The following is a 20,686-nucleotide window of genomic DNA, read 5'->3' as shown; positions in this document are numbered from 1 at the left end:
TGTTTGAGTTTTTTGTTCAGACCCACGGCCACGCCGAGGTCACTTTGTTGGTCTTACTGTGGCCGTGATTTTTTTACCGTGTGTTTAACTCATGTTTGTACTTTGTAATTTCTTAGATTTATTATTGGATGATAGATTTGTGGATTTTAGGAATATTGGTTTTGTAGATTTATTGTTGTTTTAGACTTTTTTGGATTTTTTAAATTTTTTTCAATTGTATTTTGTCGTGGGTGGGCATTAGGCGAGATGGGACGGACGGACGACTGTGGGAGCCAATTCTTTCCCCTAGCATCTGGATGGGGCCACCCATCCACGGAGGGAGATACCAAAATCTGGTAGCCTAAACTGTCCCCCGCCCATGCGGAGGCGGGATAGGGACACCCCCCCATAATTCGGGGGGAATGGGTAACACTCCTAAGTATACTACATGGTATCCTTTTCCTGCATAATATATAAAAAGAAAAATATTTAACCTTTGAATTGCATGAAATGAATTTACGAGATCATGTCAGGATCATACCAAATTAACACAAGGCCACCTCCAAATTCTTGAAGGGGCCATATATATCTAAAACGACCCTTAGTCGCAGCAGTATTGGGCTACACTTAATGCCGTATCCACCGTCCGCACTCAGGCAGAGAAAATAAATAATTTATTTGCCAACACTCGATGGATGCTTATCTGCTTAAGTTTTGCCATCCAAAATTGTACGTGGCTCTGATGTGGCTTGATTTCTTTCATTTCACTTGAAGAACTCTATAGAATGCTTTGTAGCCGATGTTAATTTTTTGTACTTGTTTTTAAGTATTAATTACACATTTTTACTGTATAATTTCCATTTTCTTTTCGTACTTCGGTTAAGTTAGTACTGTATATTTGACTGTCACGAGATCTGCTGTATTCTTTAGATTTACTCGAACGTGCAGCCAACATGCAGCTTATATGTGATTTGTACGACGTTGTTCTTCGGGTCTTTCGAGGTACGTAGTATGAAAATTTTGGAAAAATTATATGATCCTTGGCCACTGTACAAGACATGCACCAATTGTATATGAAAAAAGAGGAGATGAAAACTCCTTATGTCTTTTTTCTTTTGTTATATATTGCCAAGAACATCAGAACAAGGAGGAATTGTTTGATGACAAATCTCATAAGAAATTGCCTGGCCCTGTAAAAAGTAGAGTAAATGACAACAATCAACTCCATTTCCTTTCTTCAAGAGTTGTAATATTATAGATATCTCTATATACAAAATTCCATGCAAATGTCGACACCAATCCCTTTACATTTGTTATTGCATGCCAACTTCCACTGCGCCTAAAATTATAGGCTAAAACGCCTCCAAAGCAGCCGCTAGTGCAAAAACATCGTAATCTCGACAACTACAACCGCGACCATCTTTGCACCCACACCCACAATCGTCCCATTTCTTAGCCTTCCCATTGGTTATTCTCCTTCTATCATTTTCGGCCATTGCAGGAACTTGAACTTTCATCCCCACTTGCAGCTTAGGTAGCTCGACATCTTCAACAAGCACTTCTCCACTGGTGGGAATCATCGTGACCCAGTAGAACTTCTCCATTTCCATCTTTGGTGACTTGAAGACTTCTTTCCATGGAATCTCTCCCCTCCCCAAGAGTTTGGATCTAACGATTCTCCCAAGAACAGGCACTTTGTTCCTCCACCGGAGCTCGAAAACCAAGTTTTCTTGCATTAGGTCTCCCATGGAGTCTTGGGTACCAACGCAATCCAACAATAAGGACTCGTTCCAAGAGAGGAAGGACCTGCAGGAGATTTCTCGGCTGTTAAGCCGAATTCTTTTGTTGTTTCCTGCAGAAAGATAGCATCTAACAAAGAGGGTACCCTTGGACTTGAATTCCACGTTTTTTGCTTGAATGATACTTAATTTACAGCTAAGAGAAGAAAACTGCAGATCAGGAGCACCCATTTGAGATCAGAGAAAGTGAATTGAAGAGATGAGGGTTTGTTTGACGTTGGTGAAGAAATTAACTTATGTGTTGTGGGTTGGAGACTTCGGCCTTTGGGGGATGTATATAGTGTTTGCACATTGGAAGGAGAGTGATAATATTGCTTTTTTTTTTTTTTTTTTTTTTTTTGAGGATAAATATGTATATCAATCTCACCCAGGTGGCCAGCTAGATCGTTTTTGTACCACTTTGATCTTTATGCTTTAAAATTTTATACAAAAAGATGGAAGTGGATCCTATGAGATTGACTCAAAGATTGTCAAATTAAATTAATAGAGAAATCCCATTAAAATATGCCTCTTCAGAAACTTGAAGGGTTGGACTAGAATCTGAGAGTCGCATGCTGCATGCTTGCATGCCCCGCCCTTATCCCTCCCTGCCTTATAATAAGTTGCCTTCATGTCATTATCATGATTAGCTCATCACCTATATATGGAGATGATCTGAATTATCTCGTTTCAAAGTTTTTATTTTTATTTTTTGTGTTTTTAATTTAAAATTTTCAGTATTTTAATGAAATGACATCCTGACGTTGCTAATACAATATATATCTGACAATTAGCACAGCAAACATTAATGGTATGTGATATAAATATGAAAGACTTGGAAAACAAATTAATCTGAAATAAAATTATATTAATACAAAATCATTATATATGTAGTGCCACAGACGTGGTAGTTATCCTTACATTCAAATATTCCTATAAATATTATGAAAAAAAAAAGAAAGAAATTCCAGTAAAACATTTTGGTCATGACCTACACATGCAGCTCATACGTATACGTGCATCCATTTGTTCTTCTCTAACAATTAATTTGCATTTTCTTTTAATTCGTCAACATGCAATAGAGAACGCGCGTACGTTAATTTGAATTGATGCTTTTTGTATACTTTATCTTAGAAGAAATCTTAGGAATTCGTGTATAATCACGCCTAAAACTTATCTTAATACAATTAAACTCGATCTTAAATTAATGGCCGTGAGCTGTCCGTATATTAAACATGAAACTAATTAGGGCTGGTTTGGGAATACAGTACGTATTTTTAGGTATTCTCATATATTTTCTCTCTAAATATCACTCAAACACAAAACATTTTCCAATTCCATGTATTCAACTTTCTCATCTAATAATTATTTAATCATTATTATTTTTTCAAATTTTTAAACAAAATACAAAAAACAATACACTTTTTCAAACTTCAAAACAAAAACAATATTAAAAAATAATTTTTAAATAATTTTTTAACTCTATAATAGTTTTATTCAACTTTTTCTCTCTCTCATTTCACAAAACTCAATAAACAAAACATTTTAACTCAAATCATTTCACTACTATTTATAGATGTTTTGAGATGTTTTAAGTGTCCAAACAAGCACTTAATTATTTGGCAAAATAAAAGTGCAAAAACATGAAGCTTGTATGTGTGTGCATAAAGCCTTTTATTATGGTTAACTATATATTCTATCCACTCTGTGATATTAGTGAACCTATAATCATGAAGATTAAATTGGTCAAATTATGCAATTTTAATTCCTATGCAATGTTCATGGATTTGTGTAATATATATATATATATATATATATATATATATATATATATTATATATGTTAAGAGGTGGCTTGAATCTAGTTGAAATAGTGTCTCTGGTGTATGTTCGCTCGAGCAGAGGTTCTTCAGCTCGAGCGAAATGCAAGTCCAAGAGTTCCCTCGACATTGCTTGACATTCAGCTCGAGCGAAATGAAAAATATCTTCATTCGCTCGGCACCCACTCGAGAGTTCGCTCGAGCCAATGTTCTCATAAGTGAATTTGCACTGTTTTCTATAAATAGCAAACAGCGCCTCTTATTTTTTGATTTTTCATTAGTTGAGTTTTAGAAGAGTGATTTAAGAGAGAGTTGAGAGCAAAGTGAGATAACTTCTTAGAGAGAGAAGTTTTGTATTATTCTCCTGTACTCCATCTTTGTTTATAATGAAAGCTCTGATACCGACCCCACCAGTGGATGTAGGCTCACTTTGAGCTGAACCACTTAAATGTTGGCGTTTTCTGTGTGTGATTGTCAGTATTTTCGTTAGCTTATTTCCGCTGCTATACTTCAAGTTAGTCTTCGATATACAATTATTCCCAACAAACTGGTATCAGAGCTGTGTGAGATCTGGTGAGATGACTATGGCTAAGTTTGAAATAGAGAAATTTGAAGGTCAGAACAGTTTCAGTTTATGGCGCATCAAGATGAAGGCTTTACTACGACAACAGAGCTTGTTAAAAGTATTAGAAAAGAAGGTGTCTGATAATTCTCCGGTTCCTTCAAAAGAAGAAGAAGAAAAGGTACATAGTACTATTCTTTTGTCATTATCTGATGGAGTTTTAAGGGAGGTTGCTGATGAGGAGACTGCAACTGGTCTTTGGTCTGCACTTGAGAATCTGTATATGAAGAAATCTTTGACCAACCGTTTATAATTGAAACAACGGCTATACACTCTCAAAATGAAGGAAGGTACTCTTATTTCTGAACACCTAAATGAATTTAATAAAATTATTATGGATCTGAGGAATATTGACATTAAGCTTGAAGAAGAGGATCAAGCATTAATTGTTTTGTGTTCATTACCCATGTCATTTGAGAATTTTGTGAATTCCATGTTGTATGGTAGAAATACAATTTCCTTGGTAGATGTGAAATCTGCTTTGAATTCTAAGGAATTGAGGAATAAATTGAGTGTGAAGGGCACTAATGAACAAGCCAGTGGTTTGTTTGTTAAGGGTTTCTCAAGTAAGGGTATCCAGTGACAGGGGTTCAGAGACAAAGTGGGGTAAATCCAAGGGCAATTCACAGTCAAAATTTAACAAGAAAAATGTTAAATGTCATTACTGCCATAAGTTTGGTCATTATAAAAATGAGTGTCCAAAACTGAAAAACAAAGAGGAAGGCACTAGTTCCTCTAATGCCATTAAAGTTGCTGATGAAAAGTCTAACGACTCAGATATTGTTTTAGCAATTAGCGACTCCAGTAGTCACTTCAGTGACAAGTGGGTCATGGACTCAGCTTGTACATTTCACATGTGTCCCAAGAGGGACTGGTTCATTAATTATGAACCAGTCAACGGTGGTTCCGTTCTGTTAAGGAATGATATGGCTTGTAAAATTGTTGGGATTGGTTCAGTCAGGATAAAGATGTTTGATGGGATTGTCAGGACATTGTCTAACGTCCGACACATTTCAGGCACTCTTGTCTAAGGATTTCTGGGCTGAAGCAATCAACACAGCCTGCTTCTTGGTCAATCGTTCTCCAGCCACTGCTATTGGTTTGAAGACTCCAAATGAGGTATGGTCGGATATTCCTGCTGATTATTCAAATTTGAAAATTTTTTGTTGTCCTGCATATTTTCATGTTAATGATGGAAAACTTAAGCCAAGGGCAAAGAAAGGCATATTCATTGGATATGCAAATGGGGTGAAGGGATTTAGGTTGTGGTGTACTGATCCTAAATCACCTAGGTTTATAATCAGCAGGGATGTTGATTACTGTGTCTACAGGTAAAGAACAGGATATTGGCAAGAAGGTGGAGTTTCAGGTGGAAGCGCCACAAGGGTTGCCCAGTGGCGCCCAAGATCATGCTATAGCAGATGAGCATGACTCTGATTCAAATGGTGGCGCACAAGGTAAGCAAGACTACAATATAGCTACTGGTAGACAAATGAGGCAGATTAGACCACCTCGGAGATATGCTCATGCAGATATGGTGATGTATGCTTTTACTACGGCAGAGAATATTGTTGGTCAGGAGTCTTCCAGTTATTCAGAAGCTGTCAAGAGTGAAGAATCTGCACAGTGGTGCGCAACTATGATTGAAGAGATTGAGTCTCTTCACAAAAACCAAACATGGGATTTGATTATGTTGCCAAAGAAGATGAAAACTGTTGGCTGCAAATGGGTCTTCAAAAGAAAAGAGAGAATCCAAGGTGATACAGATGCAAGATACAAGGCACGCTTAGTTGCTAAGGGTTTTAGTTAGAGAGAAGGCATCGACTTCAATGAAGTTTTCTCTCCAGTTGTGAAACACAGTTCGATTAGAGTGCTACTTGCTATAGTAGCATTGTATGACCTAGAACTACAGCAACTTGATGTTAAAACAGCATTCCTACATGGTGAGCTTGACGAGACCATTTACATGCATCAGCCAAAGGGGTTCATTGTTGAATGTAAAGAAGATCATGTGTGCAGATTGAATAAATCATTATATGGTTTGAAGCAGTCTCCAATAGTATAAACGTTTTGATTCCTTTATGATTGATCATGGTTATTTAAGAAGTAACTATGATAGTTGTGTTTATCATAAGGAGTTATCTGATAAGTCTTTCATTTATTTGCTACTATATATGGATGATATGCCTATTACTGCTAAAGGCATATCTGACATTGGTTTGTTAAAAACTCAACTTAGAAATGAGTTTGAAATGAAAGACTTATTAGGTGCTGCAAAGAAGATTTTGGGGATGGAGATCCACAGAGATAGGAAAGCTGGAAAGTTGTACTTGTCCTAGGGAAAGTACATTGAGAAAGTTCTTCAGAGATTTGGAATGTTTGATTCCAAACCAGTAAGTACAGCACTTGCAACACACTTTAAACTTTCAGCTTCCCTATCACCTCAGACAGACGAGGAGGAACGGTTCATGGCTAGTGTTCCTTATTCCCGTTCAGTTGGCAGTATAATGTATGCAATGGTTTGCACTCATCCAGTCATTTCACAGGCAGTGAGCGTTGTTAGCAGGTATATGGCTAATCCAGGTAAGACTCATTGGCAGACTGTGAAATGGATACTCAGGTATTTGAGATGAACTTTGGACTTTGGCTTAATATTTGATAGAGATGTTGATTTCAGTTCCAGAGTTATTGGTTTTGTTGATTCTGATTATGCTGGGGACTTAGATAAAAGAAGATCATTGACAGGTTATGTTTTCACTTTGTGTGGGTCTGCTATCAGTTGGAAAGCAACACTGCAATCCACTGTTGCTTTATCAACTTTAGAGGCAGAGTACATGGCAGCAGCAGAGGCTGTTAAGGAGGCCATTTGGTTGAAAGGTTTGATCAATGACTTGGGATTACAGCAAGATAGGATCTCAGTATTCTGTGACAGTCAGAGTGCAATACATTTGACCAAAAATCAAATGTATCATGAGAGAACGAAGCACATTAATGTAAGGTATCATTTTCTCAAAGAGATTGTTACAGAGGGTGTTATATAGATTCTGAAGATTGTTACTACTGAGAATCTAGCAGATATGATGACAAAGCCAGTTGCAGTGTACAAGTTCAAACTCTGTTTGGACCTGATTGTTGTTCGGAGTTTGTGATTCCCTTAGGGGATTTGTAGGGGGTCGGTTCTGTAGTCAGAGGTTTTTTGTGATGAGGTTGGTAGAGTTCAAGCCAAGGTGGAGATTTGTTAAGAGGTGGCTTGAATCCAGTTGAAATAGTGTCTCTACTGTATGTTCGCTCGAGCGGAGGTTCTTCAGCTCGAGCGAAATACAAGTTTGAAAGTTCGCTCGACATCGCTCAACATTCAGCTCGAGCGAAATGCAAGTCCGAGAGTTCCCTCGACATCGCTTGACATTCAGCTCGAGCAAAATGGCAAATATCTTCATTCGCTCGACACCCGCTCAAGAGTTTGCTCGAGCCAATGTTCTCAGAAGTGAATTTGCATTGTTTTCTATAAATAGCAAACGGCGCCTCTTATTTTTTGATTTTTCATTAGTTGAGTTTTAGAAGAGTGATTTAAGAGAGAGTTGAGAGCAAAGTGAGATAACTTCTTAGAGAGAGAAGTTTTGTATTATTCTCCTGTACTCCCTCTTTATTTATAGTGAAAGCTCTGATACCGACCCCACCAGTGGACGTAGGCTCACTTTGAGCTGAACCACTTAAATGTTGTTGTTTTCTGTGTGTGATTGTCAGTATTTTAGTTAGCTTATTTCCGCTGCTATACTTCAAGTTAGTCTTCGATATATAGTTATTCCCAACAATATATACATTGTTTTGCTTTTGCTGAGCACTCTTTGTATTTAATTTCAATAGAAAACCTGATCATCATGATCCAAACCCACAAAAGTCCAACGAGTATTGATCTTTTCTTTAGATTTTCTTTGTACATGTGATGTACTAGTATGAAATGCCCATGCATTTAGTAAAATACTTCACCAGTACTACGCGTTTGGACAAATTTTGTCGAGCAGGGCTCTGGGTCGTTGGGTTTCATGTGCGAGGTTAATTAGGGAAACGAAGTCTCCTTAATATCACCCTTTCATCAACACCTCAAGTTGAGAAGAAAATCAGTCTTAAGTTTTACTACAAGTGGAAACGATAAATTGAGGAGATTTCGCATCTTAAAGGACGTAGACTTGAGCTCAAAACCCAAACAAGCTTAGCAAGATCATCAGAAGATCATCATGTCACTTTTGGTTCTGCTTTTGTAATATTAACGAGTTTATAACTAGAAAGTGGGATCTGATTTCTCCGTCTTTTATTAGTTTTTTACTTCCAAATTAAAACGTGTTAACGTCCACTAGAGAGAGAGATCCACACTAGTTAAGAAAATAATAAATTAAATTGGAGATTGTGATCCAAAAGTTGATAAGAAAGTCATAGTTATGGTGCCTCATACTTATCTCTGTTTATCCCGCTAATGCGTTGATACCACTTTTACCGCCTATTGGTCCACCTTTCCATGATTATAACCTTCTATATAGGAACTTGTGAGTAATTAGATTGAGACAATCTCATTTTATTGTTATAATTTTTTTAAATTTTTATATAAAATAAAATAAAAAATTTAATTTTTTAAATCTCAAAATAATAATAATATTAAAAAATAATATGTTAATAATATTATTCAACTCATTTAATATAATTTCATCTCATCTCAAAATCCAAACGTGTCCAAGTAGAAAACTAAGATAACAATTATCTCCGATTCTCCCGTACTACTTTTTTGTTATTTTCTTTTTTCAGCCGAAACGTGTTATAGCCCGAGAGAGACAGTGATCCAAAAGTGGATAAGAAAGTCATGGTTATAGTGCCTGCTGCAGCGATGCTTATCTTTATTCGGCTAGTAATAATATTGTATTAGAAATGACATTTTCGAAAACTTTGCACAATTTTTTAAAAAAATATGAATAAATATGAGACTTATATAAAAAATTAATTAATTTTTTAATAATAAATTACACTCTTTCTTAAAAGCAATTGCGCATAATATCGTCCCATTGTCCATTTGCAAATTTCTCAGGGATACCGTTTTTATTACCTGTTGGACCTTTCCACAGATTATAACCTAATAATATATATGTGAACATGTGATCAGTAATTAGACGTCTCCCCAATACTTTTCTGGTTAAGATGGAAGCATATATAAGCAAGAGGAGCTCGTCCTTGTGACGTTGTCCATGGACCCTACAGTTTCCAGCTTCTAACTCTCTCTCTGACACACACCAATTTCACCCTCCATTATCAGTGAAGCATATTAAAACAACTCCATTACCAGAGATTATATACTAATTATATAAATATAATTATATACTATATAGTAACATGTGAGTAATTAGATTTAGAACAATATAATACCAATCTCAAAGTACTTTCTGGTTAAGATGGAAGTGTACATAAGCAACAAGACCTCGTCCTTGTAATTATGTTGTGAGGGGCCCTAAAGCTTCAAAGTTGTAAGTTTTTCTCTATCAATCCAGTTTCACCACGCATTATTAGCCTAGCATATTCAAATAAAGTTATGAAAAGATAAACATTTTATATTTAAAAGGGACAGTTCCTTTATTTAATATAATGTATTAAAGTGTGAGTCATTTAAAAGTAATTTTGACCACGATTCACAGCCAAGTGGTGGTAGCACTATACGACGCCTATTTCATTAATGGCCGACTTTAGTACAATAAAAATTAAAAACAAGTTGTCTGCCTCGCTAAGCCGTAAATAATGGGTTGATGTGAGCTAAAACACATGATAAGAGTAATCAGCAATCCATAATTATGACAAGGCTACATAGATTTTTTTTTTTTTTTTTTGGGGGGGGGGGGGGGGGGGGGGGGGGGGGGGAGGGGAACACGAGGACGACTTCATTAACCCAACGTTCATAAACAGACGACCACAAGTAATATGGGGGACATTGGAAGTTGCAGGAAGGAAACAACGCATGCACAAAATGCCATATGCTAATGGCTATTTCTTCTGCAATTTTATTAATGGGGGGTGATCAATAATCTATATATATATATATTTATATATATATATCGAATCATTACAACATATGACTGATTGAATAGCTAGCTGAAAGGGCAAAGGTTGAAAAAACAAAAAAGAAGAGAAGAAAAACTGTACAGAAAGGACAACGTTATGCTACAGAAGCTAGGATACGCGACTACTATTCAATCTTATTATTATATCCGCTATTCAATAGTTTCTGAGCTTGGATTGATCTGTGGATGCTTTGGCCCCTCAATAAGTATGAAGCACAATAAATGGTGGCGGGTATTTGCCAGAAGCTAGGCAGAAACGAAAGATGAATATCTACTTTTGGCTTGTCCCACCACAAACGCGTAAGAATTAATAATATCTTACACGGCACATAAAAGGAAGTTGGATTGCAGATACTAGCAGAGTCGCGCTCAATTCTTGATTAATCGAAGTTCCCAGTTTCCCTCACCATCAATTAGCCGTAATTCCGTGGAATGGAAAGGTATTAGGGCTGGACGCTGCAGCATATATATATGATAGTGACATCAGCATAATGAGAATTAGAGGGGGAACGCGAAGATATGCTTAAGGTGGCATGATGAAAGGGAACAAAGGAACACGAACATATGCATAATGCTAGTACAAGTCTCAAATAGATAAATCCCGTGCAAACCCCTTATAAAAAAGTGGATCCTACTAAAAAAGAATAGTTTTTTTTTTTTACAAAGGTCTTCACATGACTTGTCTATTTGAGACTTTTACAAATCATTTCTCCAATAGCCAAACTAGATCCACTTGTCAATTAGATCTTTGCTCAACACACGTAAATTGACTGGTGTCAGCATGGTCAGAAAAAAATGCATGACTACTTGTTTTTTAATTTTTTGATATTCTATTCAATAATATATATATATTTACTAAAACTAACACAAAATATACACAACTTATGAACGTAACATATATACATGAAAAAAAATGGAAGGGGCCAACTAATCAATAGATTCAATAGGGTGCATCTCGAAGTACAACAGTGTCCCAACTCCCAAGTGCATCTCTAACAGTGTTGGAAAACTTACTTGCGAGGATGTAACAACTGTGATACCCAAATTCTTTGCAAGCCTATAAAGGTGTTCTTCAACATCAACACTTGTTGCGCTGCAATTTCAGAAAAGATAAACATAAAACCAAGATATCAGATAACTGGCAAACATTTCTTTTAAGAAGAAGTGTGTTCCGTAACATACTTGGTACATTCATCAAGGATGCCAAACTTGGGCTTGTGAAAGAAAAGGCGTGCCTGGTATAAAAGAATATATCATGTCAAATAATAAAAATTCTTGGCAGTACTCATTTAAAAAAGTGACTTGTAAATATCTGACTCACCATGCCTAATCTCTGCTGTTCTCCAAGAGAAAGAATGTCCTCCCACTTCAAGTTACCATCCCAACCACCTTCGTCTCTTTCCAAAAGATAATTTAATCGAACATTCTCCAAAATAGTTTTCAAACGCGAATCCAGTATGTTCTTGGCGTCAGGAATGTTTTGACCTGAATTTTCACAATAACAATCCTCAACCTAATAATGGCAAGAAATAGACTAATGACACCACTGCTTAACTAGAAGAATACATACATATATGCGTGCGTGCGTGCATTTGTGTGTGTAAGTCATGTCTGGTTCACACGTATATGGGATAAAAGTTCGCTGATAGCAACTTCTTTGAATTTCTTGATGCAGAAAGAACAGACTTGAGCATCGTTAAAATCACCCAGCATGCCACCATGAAGCAGTTACCTAGGGCTGGGCTCCGACTCTGACGGAGTCGGAAAGCCCAACTTTGAACTCTGACTCTGAATTTTATTGGAGTCAAACTCCGATTGGAGTTGCCGGAGTCGGAGCATCGGTGCCACATGAGAGGGGGGGGGGGGGGGGGGAGGGAGGGGAAGAGAGAGAGAGAGAGAGAGGGCTCCGTTGGCAGCCGTCGTCAAATGATGGCATAGTCGATGCTGCAAAAGCCACTGTGATGATATGGATCCTGTATATTCCGGTGAATGGTATACATGTGCTCCGCCAGTGCATTTCTTCCTTCATAAGATGCTCCACAGAAACGTAAGAGGAAATGGGACTGGGAAGAGAGTAGAGGCTCGGTGTTGAAGAATGAGGAGGAGCTTGGATAAAGAGAGACTAAAAACTAATTATATATATGTGCACTGTTACCACTATATTCAAATGAGCTGTCGATATAAAGGAATGAGCGGTCAGGATTGGATCTCGAAACTAACATTCACCGCCCTTAGACCAAAAGTAATAAAAAAGGGGAAAATTAAAAAAAAAAAAAAAATGCTGACAGTGATCTGAAAAGTGAAAACTCATAAAAAGCTAACATCACTCCTCATGGGGCACTAGAACAAAAATTAAGAAAAAAAAAAAAAGCAAAAAACTGACTGATTTAAGAACTAAAAAATCTACAAGTCTACGACTCTCTACACCACCCCATGAAAGAAAAATAGAAACAACTCTAAAAAATAAACGACAGTGAATTGAAAATAGAACCCAAACGTAAACATAAAAAGCAAACAGAGAGACAGAAGACAAACTGACTGGCTGACAGACAGAGACAGACATACTGAGACAGACCCAAAAAATACACTAAAAATAATATTGACTCCTCTTCTTTGTTCGGAAAAGCAATAAAAATCGCAGCAGAGTTTTTGTTTTTCGTTTTTTCAGTCGGAATCGGAGTTCGGAGGTCAGAGCAAACATCGACTCCGACTCCAACATAAATTTTCGGAGCAACTCCGACTCCGATTCCGGACTCCAATTTTTCCAACTCTGCTGGAGTTGGAATCGGAGCGAGCATCGGCAGGAGTCGGAACCGGCAGTAGTCTTGCCCACCCCTACAGTCACCCATAAAATGCTAAAGATGGAGCCTGATGAATTTGATTGGGAAACCACAGCAAAGTCGAGCAGCAGGATCCAATCAAACATTCAATTTCATCTAGACGTCTTCAAACTAAGCACTCTTGCTGATATGTTTATGCCAAGAACTTGAGATATATTTTCATGGGGCAAGTCTGGGCAGGGTTTTCCAGACACATTCATGCTTTGGGATGGCCAAATCAATGAGACCCTGGGGGCTGAGAATCTGACATCGCTTCAAAAGATCGAATGTGCCACTGAAGTAAAGGGCACTTTACCACGATCGTACGAATCTACAACTGTGGGTCCCGCGGGGTAAAATATAAAATCTAGACAAAATAGGTGCAATTTCAGGTGAGCTGGGTAATGACCCAAAAAGACAGATATAAAGCCTTTTTTCTAAAACTTCCACAAGTATTTCATCAGGCCTGTGGTCCACCGGTATTTCAGTCATGAAGTAGAAAACATAAGCACGTCAAACATTTCGACATATAAGAGAATGGAGACTTGTCTACCATGTACTTGCAACGACAATAAAAAAGAAGAAAAGGACTTGCTAATCACATCTGTATGGGAATCATAAGATGAAAAGTGCAAAGTATAACGCAGGCATGCTAAACGAAGCAAGAAATTCACCTTTTCCATATAACTTTAGTACCCTCAATTCCGCTTCTTCACAGGAGAGAGGATATATAATTTGATCCCTCAGAGTTCCTAAGCACGTATAAGGTCGCTGAGGAACATAAAAAATACCAGAACCAGATCCTGCCAGTTCATCAATATGTTGGGATGGCTTAGTGAGTCTTCCGCTTACAATGGGCCATAGACCTCTAAGGACTCTGAAGACCGAACTTTTCCCACTCCCGTTCGGACCTGAAACAATGCAAACTTGTCAGATCTATATTTACATAAGAAGATAAATAAAGGAACTTACTTCACTAACCAGTAACAAGCAGGCTTTCCCCGGGTACTATATCACATCTCAACTGCCTAGCCAACATTTTTTGTGCTGGGGTAATGATATCCACCTCAGAGAAGGAGATGGTCTCTTCAGAGAAGATATCTCTCCTGTTTGATTCTGATTTAATATCAGACATCGAATTTGCTGCAAGGTCAACAACTCAATTAGCATGAACATGTACTCCTGATGACTCGATTAAACAAAAAACAAGCAAGAACAATTGCTATTGACATACAATAATTTCAATACTAACTAACCTATATACGTCAAATAAGTTTAGTTCAACTAATCAATCCATTGGAAGAAAAACATCTTGACATGGAATTGGCTTACATTCACAAGATTGAAGAGAGACTAAAACTAAACCTTAATTCCTGGAAAGCTCAGTAACTAATGTCAATATGTAGAGATATTTATTTGCTCCCTTCTAACGACCTTGTAGCCTTTTCAAAGGGTTGGCCACACTGTAACCGGCATCATCATGTCCAACTGTCTCAACAATCTTATCTCATTATAGAGAAAATTCATTCATATCTGGTGTATATCACAATTCTCTTGTTCAATTATGAAAAATCTAATATGAGATCCTATACAAAATGAAAAGTGTATATGATATGTTAAATCTAATCCAGACTTAATTACTTACAAGCACTTTATCCACAAGTAAACCACATATCAGCTTCCCTTCTTATTTTCTAATTCAAGTCCACATTGCTGGCACAAGTCAAAAGGAGCTACAAACAACCTGACAACTTGATACCAGCGTAAAATATATTACTTTGTCCCAACCAAGAGGGTCTTCCAGCCACTAAGGAATCACATAAATAACTCTTAACTAAATTAATTAGGATCCTCAAAGCTTCCAAAATCTCATAAGCCTTTGTTTTTCAGTTTTCATCTTTTCCTGCTCATTGGCCTTGAGTCACAGGAAATTTGGACTGAGCTCTTTAAAATGGTCCAATAAAAATATTACTTAGAAGTCTAAAAGGAACAAAGAATGGCGTACCAGACTGTGCAGCATGTAGAAGCTCTTCCAGCTCAAAAATTCGGTTAATGCCACCAGAGAGCTCAAGAAATGTTTTATGCAATTCAAGGATGTCACCAAAAGCTAAAAAGCTTTGAGATACAACAGAAGCTAAGAAGCGCAATGCATGTGCCAGCTCACCTAGAAAAGATATAGTCATACATGTATATGAGAGAATTATAATAGCAAGCTAACAGAGCTCAAAATCATTGTTGCGATAATCATACCTTGAGTAGAAACCAATGCTCGGTCACCCTTGTGTTCCATGGCATATAACAAGCTCAACCCCCAAGTCACATTATGAGGGAGTTGCTTTGTGATAAAATCATCAAGTATGCCAAACAGCCATTTCTTTTTCAGAAGTGACATGGAGTGAGTCAGAAGCTCCCTGAATCTTGACTCAATCATCTGCTCAGTAATAAGATCGTATAGATCCACAGATCAATAGCTAATGCCAATTATTTCAAAAATATTGAGTGCATCACAAACAAATTTATTTGGCTATATTGAACCATAACGCCTATAGGAAAATTCTAATGACTAGTTTCATTACTGCAAATGAAAGACAAAAACAAGGTCTTGAGCCATTGTGGTTCAATTAAATCAATAGTTACCACATTCTTGAGAAGTGGCAGACAAGCATGAAAACTGCAGGCTGCTACAAGGAGCGGAATGATAACCCAGCATATGGGTAAGGAACAAACAGGAATAGCATAAAGAATGTGTCATGTAAGGAAAACAACTGTAAATTAGGCAACTAAGCATTTTCATTGCCTCAAAAAGAATGGGTCTGATGAACTTCAAGCTGATCTTCCATAGCATGAGAATAAAATTCATGTAGACATTATAATGGAAAAAAATACATAACCAAGAAATTCTAAGATGTTAACAGATGATCCTTGAATGCCCTAACTTCAAAAAATATTTTGAGGCGTGTATGATGTGGGTTTGTGGAAATCTATTTGGAATGGTTGGGGGAATTTCTTAACCATGTTTCTTTTAAGGTGGGTGGAGGTGATAGGATTCAGTTTTGGCATGATCTTTGGTGTGGGGACATGGCTCTTAAGAATGCTTTCCCTTCTCTCTTTAGGATTGCAAGGGACCAAGAAGCTACAGCGGCTGATTCTGTTATTTTTTCTAATAATATCCCTCAACGGAATGTGAAATTTATTAGAAATGTTCATGATTGGGAAGTGTCCGTTGTTTCTGATTTTTTCAACAGGCTGTATGATATGAAGATTGTGCAGGGAAGGGAGGACAGATTGCTGTGGAATCATGCTGGTAACTTCAGCTTCACTGTTAGTTCTTTCTACAAAGTGCTGAATTGCCATTGTGCCAATCAATTCCCTTGGAAGTGCATTTGGAGATCCAAGGTGCCTAGTAAAGTGGGATTTTTCTGCTGATTGGTGTCTATTGGGAAGATCTTGACTTCGGATAATTTGAGAAAGCGTGGTATTATCTACTTAGATTGGTGTTACTTGTGTTAAAAGATGGTGAGTCCGTTGATCATTTATTTATGCATTGTGAGGTGGCCAAGACCTTTTGGGATGAGATTTTCAGTAAGACGGGGGTATTGCTTGGGTGATGCCTAAAAGGGTGGTGGATCTATAGGCTTGTTGGAAAGGGTTTATGGGTAGCCGTCGCATTGCTGCTATTTGGAAGATGATTCCTCTATGCTTGATGTGGTGCTTAAGGTTGGAAAGGAATGGGTGGTGTTTTGATAATAAAGAACGTTCATTGGGAGAATTCAGAGAGTTTTTCTTTCTAACTTTGTCTTTGGGCAAAAGTTCTTGTATTGAATGGGGATAATCTTCATGATTTTCTTTTAGCTTTTTCTAGCTCCTAGCTTGTACTTAGATGTTTCCGCTTGTATACTTCCTGTCTAAATAAAACTTCTTATTATTTATTAAAAAAAAAGTAAATAAGTTCAGGCAACCATTGACCAGAAGATTTGCAAGATATCAGGTATTACCAAGTACAGTGTCTCAAACTAGAATATATCTTTATCCTTTTTATCTTTAAATATTACTAACTTTGAATTTTCTTGATTCCCATGTCGTGGCAAAGGTTGTACCTCAGAAAGTCAGTAAGGCTAAGGTTTCATATGTGTTATATCCTTTCGATTGAGCAACAAATTCTAAGGAAGGCCTTCATTGCCCTCAGAACCCAAAAAAAAACAAAAAACAAAAATAAAATACCGCTAGGGAAAGACCAATGGAAAGAGAGAAGGTTGCAGAGAAGTGCGTCTAGATTTCATCAAGCCAAGAATTCGCCAGGTTCTTGCTCTTATTCCCCTTTTAGTAATTTCTATAACTTAAAGTAATTACTTCTTTTCACTTGTTTAATCCAGTCCTCAACATTTAGGGTAATGGCTGACAACCCATATTTTATGTCAAATTGCATACGCCATGTCCATGTTCAAAGATCAAGGTCCAGAACTTTAAGTAACATCAATATTTATAATCAATGGAAAACAATTTAGCACCCATATAAAGAGAACATCATGAATTTCAGGTCACTTACAGCTTTTTCTCTAGCACCACCCCCAAAGAAAGCAACAGATTCAGCATGAGTACGCAGTCTTTCATGCATGAACCTGATTTATGCATAATGTGTGAAGTCAGGTTGATGTTAAAAGTAATATTGCCCAAGCATCAGTGACATGGTAAGGAGGAACCAACAAGAGGTTACCTAAACGTTCCTTCAAGTTGTTGCTCTTGACTTGCCAAATCACCAAAATCAGGAGCAACAGTTCTTAGGAAACCCAGACCCAGTAACATATAAGCGTACAATATGGCAACTCCCCTCTGACCAGTTAGCAGCTTCATTCTCCACGTGAACCTTGAAAATAGCAGACATTCACATGTATCAATGGAAAAGGCAAAATAGCAAGCGGTAATTGAACCTCTTATCAAGCTCCTACAAAGACCAAACCCCCGACACCATGATAACTAACTCAATGAATTACTCACCAGAGAATGTCCACAGATGGCTTTACCATTCCCGTAACTAGTCCTGACAAATCAGTGGTCAACTTTTCCAGATCATGAGTTATTCTCTGATCTGCATCAATCTTTTTGCTTGACATGTGAAAGACCTACAAATATGCATTTTCAAATGAGTTTGGCTTTGATCCTGAATGTCTCATCAAAGAGCTTAAAAATAATCCAAATAGTATTTCGTGATCAGACAACAATTCTAAAGAATAAACCCACCAAGATTTTGAATATGAAGAGCAGAAATTTTCCCATAAAGGTTCATTCGTAACATTAAAAAAATTGTAATATATCAATGGGGTAATATAAAAAAAAACAATGGGAGTGAATTCATAGACAAAAGAAATATAAACTTCTAATGAGTCGGTCACAAACAAAGAAAATTGATTTGTTGGATAACAAAACAGATTAGAACTATCTAAATATCAAACATGCAGCACATAATTATCACAACAAGAATTGTCCATACTTATCCATATCACAAGGGATTAAACGATTCTTTTTTTGTGAACTATGACAGTGTCAGTTAATGAAAACAGTTAATGAAAATAGCTTTTATTCCAAACACTGCAATGCCTACCAAGCGCATTTATAGGGTTCATGCAAGATAGGCATGCCAAAAAGTCAAATTTACACTTTAACATAATTTTTTTTATATCAGTGAATTCACACTTTAACATAAGTACCTTGTAAAATGCATTATTTCTCAAATAGTTCTTCAATAAATGTTGAGTCAAACGGATCCTCCACCCAAGGGCCAGCCTGGCTTTCAAGTGCCTATAAAACAAACATAATCTAATTGATTGTTGCAAAATGAATGACAACAAACTATCATTTAATTAACCTTGTCTTCATCGTACCACTCAGATGGCTAAAAGGGCAAGGGATGCAATCAACAGTTTCGTGATGTATTAGAAAATTTATAGGAACACAGTTTATCTGAGGTGGATTTTTATTCATCAGACATATCAGATGAACCATTACAAATGACCACGAGAATTCCCACCAATATGCAAGGCATACAACATTAAGTCTATAAGGATAACAGGCAACTAGTACGATGAATTGAAGCAATAGAGATACCATATGGAACCCCACCCAAGAAAATTACCGCAGATGGAATATTACTAGACCTTTCTGGAGGAACAAGGTCTAAAACTCCAGATTTGACTGCCCACCCACCATTTACCATGTTAACCTCCAGAATTGCAAGCTCTAAAACTCATGAAGATGTGAATAAGCACATTTCCATTCTATTGTCCCCAGCACTCAAACTGGTTTATAAATGTACTGAATTCAACACCATTTGACTGCCCACCCACCATTTACCATGTTAACCTCCGGAAGTGCAAGCTCTAAAACTCATGAAGATGAGAATAAGCACATTTCCATTCTATTGTACCCAGCACTCAAACTGGTTTATAAATGTACTGAATTCAACATAAAATGTATTCCACTAGACAAACAAAATTACCTTAAAGAAGGTGCAATAAAAGAAGATGCAGCACTTTGAAGAACACTAACACCAATTAACCGAATAAAGGATTCCTTATCCTGCTCCAAAACATACTTCACAGTGGTTCCTGTGAATATTGAGGCATTTCAATAACAAAGACAATATCCCTAAAATCATCAAATGCTAAGGAAAAGAAAATACCATTCAGTGAGGCAATGCGATCTGAGATCCATGTTCTTGATACAACAAGCAAAGCAACTGCGAGGAATTGAGCTCCTTGTCTATCAAGTAATGTTGGTACCTGAAAACCAAGCAGTTTGAATGCCAATAAAAGAACTTTAGGAAACTTACAGTGATGGTCGAGAGAGATACAATAAAAGACTGATAATGTATTAACAGAAAACATCAAGGTTTTATAAATGTTGAGGAAAGGAATAGACTGGATGTATTACGGATAGTGTCCATAACATGACATATATTACACCTAAAAAGGTTTCCATAACACAATATATTATACCTAAAAATGGTAGGTAGTGTATGGGATCCCACATTGCTTGGGAATGAGAGGTTCTTGCTCTTTGTAACATAGTTTTCAATTTCGTTCCGTTCTGGCCATCCTAGCCGGAATTTTCCGTTCCAGTGTAGTACCGGTACACTATTCACTCGTTTGTATTCATAACCCATCTCAATTCATCTTAACTCATCTCAACTCTTCTCACTACTATTCAGCAACTTTAACTCACAAATCTCAGTACTATTCACAACCCATCTCACTACTATTCACAACCCATCTCAACTCATCTTCGAATCCAAACGATACCTATACCTCCTTGTTCTATTCTGTTCCAAATTCTAGCCGGTTTCGGCCCGTTCCAGTCAAATTCCAGCCATTCCGTCCGGAATTGGCATTCCAGGCCCTATTCCGTTCCAAATTGTTTTAATGGCAGTTTTGTAATTTTCTTGAGTTTGGATGACACTTTTGTAAATTTTAAATCTAGATGGTATTTTATTAATTCTAAAATCTAAAAGATATTTATATAATTTTAAGTTTTTTGTAACTTTAAATATGTCTCTTCATTCTCTTTTTTTTTTTAAATAT

General features: G+C 37.0%; 2 protein-coding genes across 3 annotated transcripts in view; both read right to left on the bottom strand.

The window, feature by feature from the left end:
- Nucleotides 1–1,331: 1,331 nt before the first annotated feature.
- On the bottom strand, nt 1,332–1,949 carry LOC121249291. Its single transcript, XM_041147999.1, has one exon. It carries the CDS (start codon nt 1,947–1,949, stop codon nt 1,332–1,334), a length of 618 nt encoding a protein of 205 aa, XP_041003933.1.
- An 8,298-nt stretch (nt 1,950–10,247) lies between these two features.
- The window catches only part of LOC121248525 (ABC transporter D family member 1), a 30,731-nt gene continuing 20,292 nt past the window's right edge, over nt 10,248–20,686 (bottom strand). For both annotated transcript variants that reach the window (XM_041147010.1, XM_041147009.1), the window contains exons 13-26: nt 19,789–19,888; nt 19,606–19,714; nt 18,818–18,908; nt 18,108–18,232; nt 17,827–17,976; nt 17,659–17,731; nt 15,363–15,543; nt 15,118–15,276; nt 14,094–14,255; nt 13,787–14,023; nt 11,615–11,778; nt 11,476–11,528; nt 11,308–11,386; nt 10,248–10,749 (exon numbers count right to left, since the gene is read on the bottom strand). In XM_041147010.1, coding sequence (XP_041002944.1) covers nt 10,663–10,749; nt 11,308–11,386; nt 11,476–11,528; nt 11,615–11,778; nt 13,787–14,023; nt 14,094–14,255; nt 15,118–15,276; nt 15,363–15,543; nt 17,659–17,731; nt 17,827–17,976; nt 18,108–18,232; nt 18,818–18,908; nt 19,606–19,714; nt 19,789–19,888 — 1,770 coding nt within the window. In that variant the 3' untranslated portion in view covers nt 10,248–10,662. The remainder of the gene's footprint in view (nt 10,750–11,307; nt 11,387–11,475; nt 11,529–11,614; nt 11,779–13,786; nt 14,024–14,093; nt 14,256–15,117; nt 15,277–15,362; nt 15,544–17,658; nt 17,732–17,826; nt 17,977–18,107; nt 18,233–18,817; nt 18,909–19,605; nt 19,715–19,788; nt 19,889–20,686) is intronic.

This window comes from Juglans microcarpa x Juglans regia, chromosome 2D (assembly GCF_004785595.1).
Source record: "Juglans microcarpa x Juglans regia isolate MS1-56 chromosome 2D, Jm3101_v1.0, whole genome shotgun sequence".
Lineage (NCBI taxonomy): Eukaryota > Viridiplantae > Streptophyta > Magnoliopsida > Fagales > Juglandaceae > Juglans > Juglans microcarpa x Juglans regia.
This window is presented reverse-complemented; position numbering and strand designations above follow the sequence as displayed.

Excerpts from the sequence above, each read along its gene's own strand:
- LOC121249291 (XM_041147999.1), bottom strand. The coding sequence starts at position 1,949 with ATGGGTGCTCCTGATCTGCAGTTTTCTTCTCTTAGCTGTAAATTAAGT.